This window comes from Schistocerca serialis, chromosome 9 (genome assembly GCF_023864345.2).
Source record: "Schistocerca serialis cubense isolate TAMUIC-IGC-003099 chromosome 9, iqSchSeri2.2, whole genome shotgun sequence".
In the NCBI taxonomy this organism is placed as follows: domain Eukaryota; kingdom Metazoa; phylum Arthropoda; class Insecta; order Orthoptera; family Acrididae; genus Schistocerca; species Schistocerca serialis.
In genome coordinates, this window is record NC_064646.1 from 49834276 (window position 1) to 49849758 (window position 15483).

A 15483-nucleotide genomic window follows, 5' to 3' on the forward strand; every position below is an offset into this window, starting at 1 on the left:
ACCGTGAAGTAGGTGAAGCCGGGTTGCACCACTGTTTGCATATTTAAAAAAAACAGACTTGAAGTTTTAACTATTTGGCTACTATTTAGTTACTTAACAGTATTTTTATCAATTTTCCACAAATCTGTTTATGACATGAAGCAATTATAAACATGACAATACGTTCACTGTGGAGTTATTCATTTTCAACAATTCAATTCATTCAAAATGATAAGTTTATCTAAAAACAAAGATGATGTGACTTACCAAACGAAAGCGTTGGTATGTGGATAGACACACAAATAAACACAAACACACACACAAAATTCAAGCTTTTGCAACCCACGGTTGCTTCATCAGGAAAGAGGGAGGAGAGGGAAAGACGAAAGGATGTGGGTTTTAAGGGAGAGGGTAAGGAGTCATTCCAATCCCGGGAGCAGAAAGACTTACCTTAGGGGGGAAAAAAGGACAGGTGTACATTCGCACACACACACATATCCATCCGCACATATACACATATACACAAGCAGACATTTGTAAAGGCAAAGAGTTTGGGCAGAGATGTCAGTCGAGGCAGAAGTACGGAGGCAAAGATGTTGTTGAATGACAGGTGAGGTATGAGCGGCGGCAACTTGAAATTAGCGGAGGTTGAGGCCTGGTGGTAACGGGAAGAGAGGATATACTGAAGGGCAAGTTCCCATCTCTGGAGTTCCAATAGGTTGGTGTTAGTGGGAAGTATCCAGATAACCCGGACGGTGTAACACTGTGCCAAGATGTGCTGGCCGTGTACCAAGGCATGTTTAGCCACGGGGTGATCCTCATTACCAACAAACACTGTCTGCCTGTGTCCATTCATGCGAATGGACAGTTTGTTGCTGGTCATTCCCACATAGAAAGCTTCACAGTGTAGGCAGGTCAGTTGGTAAATCACGTGGGTGCTTTCACACGTGGCTCTGCCTTTAATCGTGTACACCTTCCGGGTTACAGGATTGGAGTAGGTGTTGGTGGGAGGGTGCATGGGACAGGTTTTACACCGGGGGCAGTTACAAGGGTAGGAGCCAGAGGGTAGGGAAGGTGGTTTGGGGATTTCACAGGGATGAACCAAGAGGTTACGAAAGTTAGGTGGACGGCGGAAAGACACTCTTGGTGGAGTGGGGAGGATTTCATGAGGGATGAATCTCATTTCAGGGCAGGATTTGAGGAAGTCGTATCCCTGCTGGAGAGCCACATTCAGAGTCTGATCCAGTCCTGGAAAGTATCCTCTCACAAATGGGGCACTTTTGGGGTTCTTCTGTGGGAGGTTCTGGGTTTGAGGGGATGAGGAAGTGGCTCTGGTTATTTGCTTCTGTACCAGGTTGGGATGGTAGTTGCGGGATGCGAAAGCTGTTTTCAGATGATTGGTGTAATGGTTCAGGGATTCCGGACTGGAGCAGATTCGTTTGCCACGAAGACCTAGGCTGTAGGAAAGGGACCGTTTGATATGGAATAGGTGGCAGCTGTCATAATGGAGGTACTGTTGCTTGTTGGTGGGTTTGATGTGGACGGATGTGTGAAGCTGGCCATTGGACAGATGGAGGTCAACGTCAAGGAAAGTGGCATGGGATTTGGAGTAGGACCAGGTGAATCTGATGGAACCTAAGGAGTTGAGGTTGGAGAGGAAATTCTGGAGTTCTTCTTCACTGTGAGTCCAGATCATGAAGATATCATCAATAAATCTGTACCAAACTTTGGGTTGGCAGGCCTGGGTAATCAAGAAGGCTTCCTCTAAGCGACCCATAAATAGATTGGCATACGAGGGGCCTATCCTGGTACCCATGGCTGTTCCCTTTAATTGTTGGTATGTCTGACCTTCGAAAGTGAAGGAGTTGTGAGTCAGGATGAAGCTGGCTAAGGTAATGAGGAAAGAGGTTTTAGGTAGGGTGGCAGGTGATCGGCGTGAAAGGAAGTTACTCCATCGCAGCGAGGCCCTGGACGTGTAGAATATTTGTGTATAAGGAAGTGGCATCAATAGTTACAAGGATGGTTTCTGGGGGTAACAGATTGGGTAAGGATTCCAGGCGTTCGAGAAAGTGGTTGGTGTCTTTGATGAAGGATGGGAGACTGCCTGTAATGGGTTGAAGGTGTTGATCTACGTAGGCAGAGATACGTTCTGTGGGGGCTTGGTAACCAGCTACAATGGGGCGGCCGGGATGATTGGGTTTGTGAATTTTAGTAAGTAGGAAGTAGGTAGAAGGTAGGGGTGCGGGGTGTCAGTGGGGTCAGGAGGTTGATGGAGTCAGGTGAAAGGTTTTGTAGGGGGCCTAAGGTTCTGAGGATTCCTTGAAGCTCCGCCTGGACGTCAGAAATGGGATTACCTTGGAAAACTTTGTATGTAGTGTTGTCTGAAAGCTGACGCAGTCCTTCAGCCACATACTCCCGACGATCAAGTACCACGGTCGTGGAACCCTTGTCCGCCGGAAGAATGACAATGGATCAGTCAGCCTTCAGATCACGGATAGCCTGGGCTTCAGTAGTGGTGATGTTGGGAGTAGGATTAAGGTTTTTCAAGAAGGATTAAGAGGCAAGGCTGGAAGTGAGAAATTCCTGGAAGGTTTCGAGAAGGTGATTTTGAGGAAGAGGAGATGGGTCCCGCTGTGACGAAGGACGGAACTGTTCTAGGCAGGGTTCAATTTGGATATTGTTTTGGGGAGTTGGATCATTAGGAGTAGGATTTAGAATTATTTTTATTCGTGGCAAAGTGATATTTCCAGCAGAGAGTACGAGTGTAGGACAGTAAATCTTTGATAAGGGCTGTTTGGTTACCCCTAAGGTAAGTCTTTCCGCTCCCGGGATTGGAATGACTCCTTACCCTCTCCCTTAAAACCCACATCCTTTCGTCTTTCCCTCTCCTTCCCTCTTTCCTGATGAAGCAACCGTGGGTTGCGAAAGCTCGAATTTTGTGTGTGTGTTTGTGTTTATTTGTGTGTCTATCAACATACCAATGCTTTCGTTTGGTAAGTCACATCATCTTTGTTTTTAGATATATTTTTCCCACATGGAATGTTTCCCTCTATTATATTCATATCATCAAAATGATAAGTTTGTTTGACATTGGCATTAAAACTTTGAATGCTTCATAAAAAGCTGAAATTATGTTTGAAATGTTGAATAATTTGCAAATAAATAAGTAAAAATCAACAGCAAAATATGGATATTTTCTTCTAGAGGTTTTAGATGAAAATACCGAGTCTTAGGGATGTTTTGATTTGGGTTTACAGGGCAAATATTTTTGAGAGTTGGCACCAGTGCACAGTGGATACGCCACACTCACTTTGCAGTTTCATTATATAGCAACAATGGTCACTTGCCTTGATTGTTAATAGCTAAGTGTTTGATATAGTGGTCGAATTTTAGATTGTGGTGCCAATATAGGTCTGTCTGTAGTGCAATTATTAGAAACATATTTTATTTGCCAGACACAATTTACTTTCGTCAATTAACTTTGAACAACAACAATGTAGGTAAAGACAGTTCTATCACTGGCCGTATTATTCCTTTTGGAGGCTGTTCAGTAAAAACAATAACGATTGTGTTAAAAGCTGATTATTATAATATTCGCGCAAACAAATTTGACACTCGGCGTGGTGCCTGATGGGAGCAACTGTAAATAGTACATGCCTTTACGGTTGCTCCCATCAGCCACTGCACCGAGTGTCAACTTTCTTTGCGTGTGCAAAACATTCAGTTAGCAGTGCCAACATAATATAAGTTTTGTGTGAAACACTTTCTCACTGTGACGTGATGCGTTTTCATTAGGCTGTAAGTTACTGCGAATGTTATAAACTGTTGCAATGTCTGAAAACTGGAAGTGCCTTTCAGGCAGCCAGTATAGGAAAGGATGAGCAAAAAGTTTTCAGTTGTCTGAGACTGCAGACGTGTGTGCAAGTTGCGTTTGCATTGTGTGTGTGTGTGTGTGTGTGTGTGTGTGTGTGTGTGTGTGTGTGTGCGCGCGTGTGCGTGTGCGCGTGTGTGTGTGCTTGTGCTTGTGCGTGTGCGCGTGTGTGTGTGCTTGTGCGTGTGCGTGTGCGTATGTGCGCGCATGGTCACGTTCGTGTTTGTGTGTGTATTGATGACAAAGACCTTAAGGGCCGAAAACTATAATTGTGTGAGGTTTTTTGTTGTGCCTATCACAACTCAGCACCTCCAGTATATGGTGAGTAGCAACTTTCCTTCTCTAATATTGTTGCATGCAGAGAAAATGTACACAAAAAATTAAAATTTTCATTAGATAAATTTTTCCAACCTAAAGAAGATTTTGATCAGAGTGATCCAAGCACAAATGCAGATATAGACATAAATCAGGGTAAGCCTTCAGTAGATGAAGATGTACCTTCAATGTCGCACGGTAAACATGACATTGTATGCAACCTCTCTGATGAATGTGAAGCTGTTCCAGCTGATTCTAGCAGGTCCTTGCTTGATACTCAAACTGTCAGTGATTAGTTGATTCAGACCCACAAAATGGCCTGACAAAATAGATGATTTTGTTAGAACAACGTTAGTCGAAACAAGGTCTCCGGAATACATAACAGAATTTGAAAGCTGCCCTAAGGACGATTCTAATCATTGCTTCACTCTAAAAATTACAGTCACAGTTTGTGCAATGGTGAAATTCTACAGAGGAAATTATTAGTTTATTCAACAAGTGCAAATTCTGTTTCTTGTTTCAGTTGTAAACTCTTTTCAAACATTAAAATATTCATCAGGTTACCTTCCATTCGGAAAGTGGGTGCACTCAGCGACTGTTATGTGCCTTATTATAAGTAACATTAAAATATTATTGACTTCAGGTGACTGACAGCACATTTCTGAGACATTAGCTAGGTCCCAAGTGCACTTACAATCGCACCAAAAGTGAGTGGACCTCGCCAGAAGATTAAAATCTGGCAATACTGTCGATGCCAGAATCCTGGCAGATATTAAATGCAGAAACCCAGCATTGGAAAGATGTAATCAAACGCCTTATAACAATTATCCAATTTTTGGCTAGGCAGTCTCTTCCCTTCAGAGGAACTTCTGACAAACTGTTCACTCACAAAGATGGGAATTTCTTAAAACTGGTTGAATTATTTGGTAAATTTGATTCAGTTCTGGTGAATATATGGGGAGGACAACACATGGTGAAAATAAGTCTCGTCATTATCTGGCTAAAAACATACAACGTGAAATAATTCACTTTCTCCATCAAAAAATTAAAAACAAAATACTGTCTCAATTGAGATCTGCTAAATATTATACTTTGATTTTGGACTGTACACCAGATATTTCGGTTGTTGAGCAAACGACAATGATAGTGCGTTTTGTGAATGTGACTTCTACCGACCTTGACACGAGTGATGTAAATATTATTAAACATTTTCTTGGATTTGTACGTGTACGAGATATGTCTGGTTTGAGGCTTACAGAGGTAGTCTTAAAATAGTTAGAAGAAATGAAAATACTTTTGGAGGACATGAGGGGTCAGGGCTATGACAGCGGCTCTAACATGAAAGGCAAGAACATAATGCAGGCTTTCCAATTAAATGGAAATGAAATGGTGGTGGTATGGTGGCCCTCAACTATGTACCCTCCGACTCAGAGTTGCAATATTAAAAGTTTTGGCTGGTTTCGTTGTCTGGGGGCTGGGTTACATAGTTGCCACATTAAAGGCCATATACTGCTGAGTCTTCAGTATACGATAAGAATACACACATGAATCGAATGGTCAAAGGTTTCTATCACTCGGCAATTGTGAATTATGAAAGAAACATATAAATTTATAAATGAAAGATTGCAATGAAAAAAAAAAAAAAAAATCTGCAGGTACTTTCTTAACGACTTTAAATGATGAGTACGACAGCAGAAGTACTTTTGAGAATGCGGTATATTTCTGCAAAACACTTATTGGTGTCGATGGTCCAGCAATTAAATAAAATAGAAGTTGAATAACAGGGAAACAATAGATTCCTACTGCAGGTAATTAGTTATGAACAACACCATAGCTTGTGAGATATTTACTTGTAAAAGCACACTACAGCTTCACTGTAGAAGCCACGGAAATCTCACAAGTGCACAAGTCAGCACTACGAAGTATTTCTATCTGCCACGAACGCGCGCAAGCCGCTCCACACTCTCCAAGTCCCTCTCGTGAATGTGCATCCCTCGCACTGTTGCGTCCAGCGCTCTCCGTGTCCTGTGCCGTACTTGACTGTGTCCTCTTCAGAAATTATGCTCCTACCCAACCTCCATACATCTCTCTTAGCAATGAGCACTGCGATTGGCTAGAGTGCTCCCTCCATATGTCCAAGCCAACGTACATTCACAAATGTATTGAAACACATTCGAAATGCTGGATTTACATTTAAATAACTTGAAATTAAATACATATTCCTATAGCTGGACCATAAACACACTCTAACACACATTATTAGATACAGAAACAAATTAATAAACATATATCAAAGGAATAGAACAAAAGGTAGGCCAGTAGCCTAATGTCTCTGTGCTTTCCAAAACACAGTAAATATTTACCCAATTTCTTCATGAATAGTATATATTGGTTATAAACAAAGACATAGATGAATAAATATATTTATAAGCATGCTGCAACCATTTTTTCATGTAACTGAGGAGTACTTATGGCCTGCGAACCTTGCAGAACTTTGCAGGAGAGCTTCTGTAAAGTTTGGAAGGTAGGAGACGAGGTACTGGCAGAAGTAAAGCTGTGAGGACGGGGCGTGAGTCGTGCTTGGGTAGCTCAGTTGGTAGAGCACTTGCCTGCAAAAGGCATTGGTCCCGAGTTCGAGTCTCGGTCCGGCAAACAGTTTTAATCTGCCAGGAAGTTTCATTTCAGCGCACACTCCGCTGCAGAGTGAAAATCTCATTCAGGTCTATCCTGTCCAAAACCCTATCCACATAACCCAAAGTTGTGTTCTGTCATCCTCCCAACCTACAGAACATCCCTGTCCATCCCTACTCCAACCCTGCTCTCAACCCTGCACTCTCATGGCCCTTTCCTTGAGGTCGACCTAGCTGCAAGACCTGTCCCATACACCCACCCAACACCCACCCACACTACACGCCACAATGCAAATGACTTCAACTGCTGCTTCACTGTGCAGGCAATTTGGATACTGCCTTCCAGCACAACTTTCTTTGAACTATGCACGTGGAAATTGTCTCTCCAGTATATTCTGCACTCTTGCAGCTCCATGGCCCAAACTTCTGCAACCTGTCTCCCATAGCCTCATCTTACCTTTTCCCCTTCTCTCGTCTGCTCACAGCACTCCTTCAACATCCACATCATGTACTGCTTTCTCCCCCCACCCCCATCACCATGTGCCGCCCCCCCCCCCCCCGCTCTCTCTCTCTCTCTCACACACACACACACACACACACACACACACACACACATTCTTCATCTCCACATTACTTTCCTCCCCTTCCTCCCTTTCTCCCACTCTCTGTCTTACATGTTCTAACCTCTGAATTACTTTTGTCTTGTGCAGCAGCTGAGTTACCTGCTGTAAGACCTCCCTCCCAATGTCCTACCACCCCCTCCTTGCCTCATGTGTCCTTCCGTCCCCCCTTCCCACTTCCATCTGTCCAGGCAACTGCTCTCAATAATCTACAGTCAATAATAACAAAGGAAGATCAGGGATTAACATCTTGTTGACACAGAGGTCATGGAGGCAGAATCCCCAGTCATTCTCGTTGTGACTGCAGGAGTGAGTGTATTTGGGTGCCTGGGTGTGAATTTGTGTACTTTTAGCAGAAAAAGAGGAAGAGCTCAATAGCTATTGTGATCACAGTTTTCTGTTATGTATTTCTGCGCACCAGTCTGCTAAAGGTAAGTCGTGGCCTTTTCCTTATTTTATGTAAATTAATACATGAATCTATCATTGACCTCCTACTCGGATGTTTCCCCTTCCTCTGAGTCTCCCCTTGTCTTCAAAACAAGTGGATCCTTCTCAAACTGATGTCTAAGTGACCTATACCTCCTTACTGGGAAGAGGATCTTTCAGTTTTCGAGGTTTCACTTTTTTCCTTTCCAGTTTAAATGTGCCTGTTGGCAGTACTTGGGAGTTTCACCTTCTGGAGGTAAGTACTGTCAGCCATTCTGTTTCTTTGTAATATTATACAAAATCAATAGCTGTGTACAGATATATTGAAGACTTAATTGTATTTATGGCTGACTCATCTCCAGAAAAATATTAAAAAGTTCATATTTTGAAACAGTTAAATATAGTGCTGCAGGAAATAACAAGAAATGATAACAGTGAAACAGAAGAATACTGCAATTGGCAATTTGGTGTAGCTGTAGGTACAAAATGAGACAACACAAAAGTGCTACACAAAACCTTGCATACTTTGTTGGGCCAAGTGTTTTTGGTCTTGTTTTATTTTTCTACAACAGATGTTGGTGAATGCCTGATGGCTTTTCATTCCTACTCTTAGAAAATACCTTGCACAAATCTTATCAAATGTAACTAACTTCCCAGTCTCTTGCCAAGTGGGTGGCCTTACAACATAACTATTAATCAATTGAGAAGAATACATACCTGAGATAGAGCTTTTGGTCCTCAAAGAAATAATACAATCCAAGGATACAAACAAGTAAGTTTGTTACAACGAGACCAAGAGTGCCAAGGCTACGGCGAGATTGTTTCCCAATTTCTCTCCTTAGAACTGTGTTGCTATAGCATGCCGTTATTGATAAGGCCAGAAATATAAGAATGCCTGAAACAGTTCAGGCCTCAGTTAAAATACCAAATTACATGTTATTTAATGCTGTCATATCTGTCAGAAATTATTTATGAATAAACATAAAATTTTGTATTACAAAAATAGTTACGTGGAGAAAGCATACACGGTGCACTAAGAGCAAAAAAATAAAATACAATGAGTATGAAATTTATCCGCATCCATAGCTGAGGCTGTTAATGCCCACTTTGTGTAGTGGTCCTTGACTCTGAGATAAGCCAGTTCAACTCTTTGTGTTGGATGAAATTTTCACTTGCACAGTATTTGGGCGGCAAGGGGAGGAGAGGTGGTGGTGCAAATTTCCCGATTGCCAGTCTTTGTGCCAATGTCTTGGATTAAATTTCAAACCTTTCTGCAGTGTCTCATGAAGTGAGGGCATGTGACACTGTTGACAATAATCCATCCATTGTACGGAGAAGTAGAGTGTAGCAGCCCCCTTTGTGCTATTCATGAGGAGTAGGCTATGTGCTGGCACTGGGTTCGACCCTCTCCCTTCCTTTCATCCATCACGACACAAACCCAACACTACACTGTACAAATACTCATCACAGTCATCCACAAGACACGGATACATGCTTGACACTTTGTAACAGGTTGGAGGAAGGCAATGCACACCACCTCCACTAAGGGTTTTCTGTGAGTGGCAGTGACAGGTTTCCTACATCTGCTCACCCCCTCATATCCTGAGTATGGGACTGTTTATTTAAGTACTGTTATATGAAATTTACTCAAAAAATTACACCCCACCAAATAACATATATATTAAAAACTAATAAAAAATAACAGTGAATGCTTCTACTCTAATGTTATGTGCAATAAAATGTGTGTTCATTATTAGTCATTTTAAGCCATCTGCAGGAAGGAACAAGACGTCCCTACACACTATGTGATCAAAAGTATCCGGAGACCTGGCTGAAAATGACTTACAAGTTTGTGGCACTCTCCACCGGTAATGCTGGAATTCAATATGGTGTTCAACCACCCTTAGCCTTGATGACAGCTTCCACTCTTGCAGGCTTACATTCAATCAGATGCTCAAAGGTTTCTTGGGGAATGGCAGCCCATTCTTCATTGACTGCTGCACTGAGGAGAGGTATTGATGTCGATCGGTGAGGCCTGGCACGAAGTTGGCTTTCCAAAACATCCCAAAGGTGTCCCATACGATTCAGGTCAAGACACTGTGCAGGCCAGTCAATGGTTATTGTCGTGTAAACACTCCACCACAGGCCATGCATTATGAACCGGTGCACAACCATGTTGAAAGATGCAATCGCCATTCCCAAATTACTCTTCAACAATGGGAAGCAAGAAGGTGCTTAAAACATCATTGTAGGCCTGTGCTGTGATAGTACCACGCAAAATGACAAGGGGTGCAAGCCCCCTCCATGGAAAACACAACCACACCATAACATCACTGCCTCCGAACTTTACTGTTGGCACTACACACACTGGCAGATGACGTTCACTGGGCATTCGCCATACCCACACCCTTCCATCAGACTGCCACATTATGTACCGTGATTTGCCATGCCACACTATGTTTTTCCACTGTTCAATCATCCAATGTTTACATTCCTTACACCAAGCAAAGCACCGTTTAGCATTTGCCGGCATGATGTGTGGCTTATGAGCAGCTGCTTGACCATGAAAGTCAAGTTTTCTCACCTCCGCGTAACTGTCATAGTACCTGCAGAGGATCCTGATGCAGTTTGGAATTTCTTTGTGATAGTCTGGATAGATGTCTCCCTATTACACATTACGACCCTCTTCAACTGTCGGCGGTCTCTGTCAGTCAACAGATGAGGTTGGTCTGTATGTTTTTGTGCTGTATGTGTCCCTAGGAGTATTTAGGAGTGTGGAAATCTCGCGTACAGACATATGACACAAGTGAGACCCAATCACCTGACCACGTTCAAAGTCCGTGAGTTCTGTGGAGCACCCCATTCTGCTCTCTCACGATGTCTAATGACTACTGAGGTCGCTGATATGGAGTACCTGGCACTAGATGGCAGCACAATACACCTAATATGAAAAATGTATGTTTTGGGGTTGTCCAGATACTTTTGACCACATAGTGTATTTTTCAATGCATTACAGTCTCTAGTTAAATGCACTGAAATTGCTCCTGTCTGTTTTCTAATGTCATCTACCCACCATCCATTAAGTCATAGTCTCGGAGTTTTCATATCTCTTGGAATCCAATAAAGAGCTATCTTGGTCCTCTACCACACATTCCTGTGGATACACCATCTAATCAAAGCATCCGGAAACCTATTAGTGGACATTAGTATAATGTGTCTCCACTCTTCACCTTTATGATGGCTCGAGCTCTGCAACGCAATGTCTGAATGTCACTGGAAGGATGGCAGTCCACACTTCTCCAACAGCCGAAACCAGAGAAGATAATGATGTTGGATGCTGAGGTCCACAGTGAAGTCAATGTTCCAACTCATCCCAAAGGAGTTTAACTGGGGTCAGGTAGGGACTCTGGGTAGACCAATCTATTTAAGGAATGTTGTTATCCACAACAATTGCCTCACAGAAACTGTTTTATGACAGAGTGCACTGTCATGCTGATACACATACACTTATCACCTCTGAACCATCCCGTTACTGTAAGCAGTACACAATGCTGCAAAATGTGTTCCTATCACATCAAATTAAGCATTTTCTTATGCACCATACCCTAAAAATGACTAACACCTCATACCATACCACCACCTCCTCCATACTTCACTGCTGGTACTATGCATGATGGCAGGCAATAATCTCCAGGTATTTATCAAATCAAAACCTTTCCATGGAATTGCCACAGGGTGTGCGGGTGGTCACTCCAAATCATTTGTTTTCAGTCATCCTCTGTCCAATGGCATTGCTCTTTACATCAACTCATGCAATGCTTAGCACTGACTACAGAAATGTGTAGCTTAAGAGGAGCTGCTCAACCTTTGTATCCTATTCTTTTAACTCCATACACAAAATCATTGTACTAGCTGGACTGCTGGTAGCACTTTGGAACTCACAAGTGATTCCCTCCTCTGATCTCATGTCATTTTTTTACAACCACCCTCTGCAATGCTTGACAGTACATGCCCATCAGCACGAGGTCTCCCTGGCCTCGATTTAGCTGTAGTGATTCCTTCATATTTCCACTTCACAACCACCACAATAGCTGACTTAGGCAGCTTTAGAAGGGCTGAAACATCCCTGATGAATTTGTTACTCAGGTGACGTCCAACAACTAATCCACATTCAAAGTCACCGAGCTATCCTGCCCGACCTACTCTGCTGTTAACTGCTGCTCTGCTGACAGCACATTTATCCTACCATCTCTTTTACTGGCAGGTCTACCTCTTGTGACATCTACTATTCAATTCCACATTACATAGGGGTGTCCAGACACTTATGATCAAATTATGTGTAAGTCCTGAAAGCCTCCATTCCATTTTCTTTAAATTCACCATTTCATACTCCCCTCCTGTTTGTTCCCTGATGCATCTATGTGTTTTCTTGTTTCTCCCAGTAACTCCCAATGAGCATCTCTCTCCTCCAATCACTGAGCAACCCTCAAGTTTGTAACTGTTTTTTCCCATTAAAAATCCATGTCTCAGTGCCATCAATCAGAATTAGTAATACACAATGATTGTAAACTTTCATTTTCACACACATTATCAAGCCTAGTTTTGACAAACTTTATGAAAAGTACTCCAGGTCAGTTCCACTCTTCTGTTTGTTACTCTCTCTGTTCATCTTTTCTATGTCTTTAGTGACTCTAAATAAAGAAAAGCCCCATTATAACATTTATGACTTCTTTATTAATTTGTATCACCATATTTTTTGTACACTAGTTGTGCAGTGTTTTGTCTTATTAAAATTACCTTCAGGACTAGTTTAAAACCTATTCTATTAAGATACATGATTTATTGTTGAAGTTTATCTGCACAAGACATAAATAATACAATGCCATCCCTGAACAAAGGTACTTCAGATATTCCATGAACATATATTCCTCAATTTTCCCAGTTATGGAAGTGAAAACATTCTTTAGGACTGATAATTGCAGTGTTAGTGATATAGACTCTCTTTGCTTGAATACTCTTTCAATTTTGAATTTACCACTAACGTGAGGTATAACAGAGACTGTAAAACCGACTACATACAAATTTTTCAATATACTAGTATAAGTTAATTTAACACCTTGTTTCTCACAGAATGTTAGTATACATTTTTTGAAGCCAAGTCACAAGCTTTCTCAGAATCTAAGAATTCCAGAAAAAGTGCTAATACAGTGTCACTATACATTCCATTAAATCGTTCACAACTTGCAAATAGTCCATTGTGCTTTATCCATTTCTAAAGCCATCTCATTCGTTTGTCTGATTAAGATGCGATGTTTTCTCTATAAAGTCTGTGTTAATTTTAGAGTATTTTGTCTGCCTTCTTTCTCGTTAAGTAGTCCGCCCCGGTAGCTGAGTGGTCAGCGTGACAGACTGTCAATCCTAAGGGCCCGGGTTCGATTCCCGGCTGGGTCGGAGATTTTCTCCGCTCAGGGACTGGGTGTTGTGTTGTCCTAATCATCATTTCATCCTCATCGACACGCAGGTCGCCGAAGTGGCGTCAAATCGAAAGACCTGCACCAGGCGAACGGTCTACCCGACGGGAGGCCCTAGCCATACGACATTTCCATTTCTTGTCAAGTAGAATAAAGACACTATCTCAGTTTCAGGAATTGTCTTCTCCGCAGACATTCTGTAAATAATTTCATAAGTTTCTTTCATATTTCTTTGACTGAATGTAATTACTTATATTGGAACATTGTCTCCAGGTACCTTTATTTTCTGCATACTTCCAGTAGCTTTTTACATTCCAGCAGTATTACTTCTTCAATATCATTATTTGATAAATGCGATTCTGATTCACCTCTTGGACCACAGAATTTTTTTCCAATCTGCAGATGTGGGCACAACGTTCTCTCTACTGTTAAATACTGCATCATCATTCATCTAAATGATAAAATGATGTCTACACATCACAGCTTTCTCCTTTATAATTTTTTCAAGTTTTCTCGGCTTATTTATTGTGGACACTTCCAACACTTGTATAAGTCCCACAATATTTCATTGAAGAACTATTCAACACCTACGGGTGGTTACAGTAGTTATTGCTGCAAGATGCAACTGGTGGTACATGTGCTCTGCCTCGCGAAAATCACCAGTCATGTCTTGCACCAATAACTACTGTAAACATCTACATGTGATGAACAGTTGCTTCGATGAAATGTTGTGAGACTTACACAACGTTATCCATGCCAAATTTGAGAAGTGTACTTGTAGTTTATTTTCTGTTTTTTCATACTTTTGACTTAATCCCTTACTACATTTTTACTGTTGCTTTCTGCATTCTCTTGACACAATTCCTGAATAGTTTTGTTTAATGCAGCCTATTCCATCATGGTCCTATTATTATCTACTTAGAACTCTAACCTTATTTTTCTTTTGCTATCTTTTTACCTGCAATATATTTTGATGTTTCCACAAGTATGTTTGTTGAATGACTGTCCATTTCATCTATGGCTGTACTAGTTTTATTATTCAACATGTTGGAAAATAAACAACATGTTGAACTTGCTGTTTAACTTAGTCTGGTATCTTTCCTATTCTTAAATAAATTTTTTGACTTCTTGGCTAATGAGTCTGCTCTTTCTAGCTTTGGATCTTTCTCTTTTTAATTTACTGAGAAGAATTCTTTTACAGTTACATCGGGAGTTAAATTGTGTGAAATATTTTACTACAGATTTCTGCCAAAAGTTTGATCTCTGTGAAGTCTCAATACTTTCTGAAGCCCTCACCTTCAACCCAAAACCTCAATTCAACCATACTTCCCATATCATCCAAAGTAGTGTTCCGCATCCCACATGTTATATATCAGCTATGTGATTACTGCATAGCAATCTGTGTGTGCATGAGAAGTAATCACATGTCCGCCACTTGCATGAATGGTCACAGCCAAAATGTGGCAAGCCACTAACTCTAGCATCCAGCTGCTCGACATGATGTGCACCACAACAAAAATGTTTTCAACAGCTGCTTCACTACATGGACCAATTGGATATTCTCTCCCAGCACAAGTTTCTCTGAACTATGCAGGCAGTTCCTTCTCGCACTACTCTTCTCCCCCCCCCCCCCCCCAACTTCTCTCTCTCTCTCTCTCTCTCTCTCTCTCTCTCTCTCTCTCCAGGCCTCTGCCCCCTTTTCCCCAGCTCACAGCCATTCCCCTTATTCTCTCCCCTTCCTGTCTCCCTCTTCATCACCACCTTTCCCTCTCCTCCCCTCTCTATCTATTTCCCTTACATGCACTACCCTCAAAGCGCTTTTTGTCATTTCATGCAGGCTCCGAGTCACCTGCCTCACACTACCTGCTACCCCGCCCTTACCTCATGCATCCTTTCCTACCCACTTTCCACCTCCACCTATGCAGACAACTACTTTCGATAATCAATATGCAATAATCAGCATCGCTGCTACCACAAGTGTGTATTTTTGGGTGCCTGTAAGGTAGTGTGTGATTGTGGGTACTCTTACTAGAAAAAGAGCACTGCTCAAAAGCTAGTATTAATTATTTTCTATTACATGTTTCTGTGCACCATACACCATTCCTCTATATGTAAGTGGTTGTCTTCCCCTTATATTGCATCTTTTACAGTGGATAAAATATGAAGATACC

The 15483-nt window shown here is 41.8% G+C and overlaps 1 protein-coding gene across 1 annotated transcript in view; it reads right to left on the bottom strand.

Annotated features, from left to right (window-relative positions):
* The window catches only part of LOC126419012 (RING finger and transmembrane domain-containing protein 2), an 83154-nt gene that overhangs the window by 17292 nt on the left and 50379 nt on the right, over positions 1-15483 (bottom strand). Inside the window, exon 4 of the mRNA XM_050086066.1 lies at positions 8559-8736. Within this exon, the coding sequence (XP_049942023.1) occupies positions 8559-8736 (178 nt within the window). The remainder of the gene's footprint in view (positions 1-8558; positions 8737-15483) is intronic.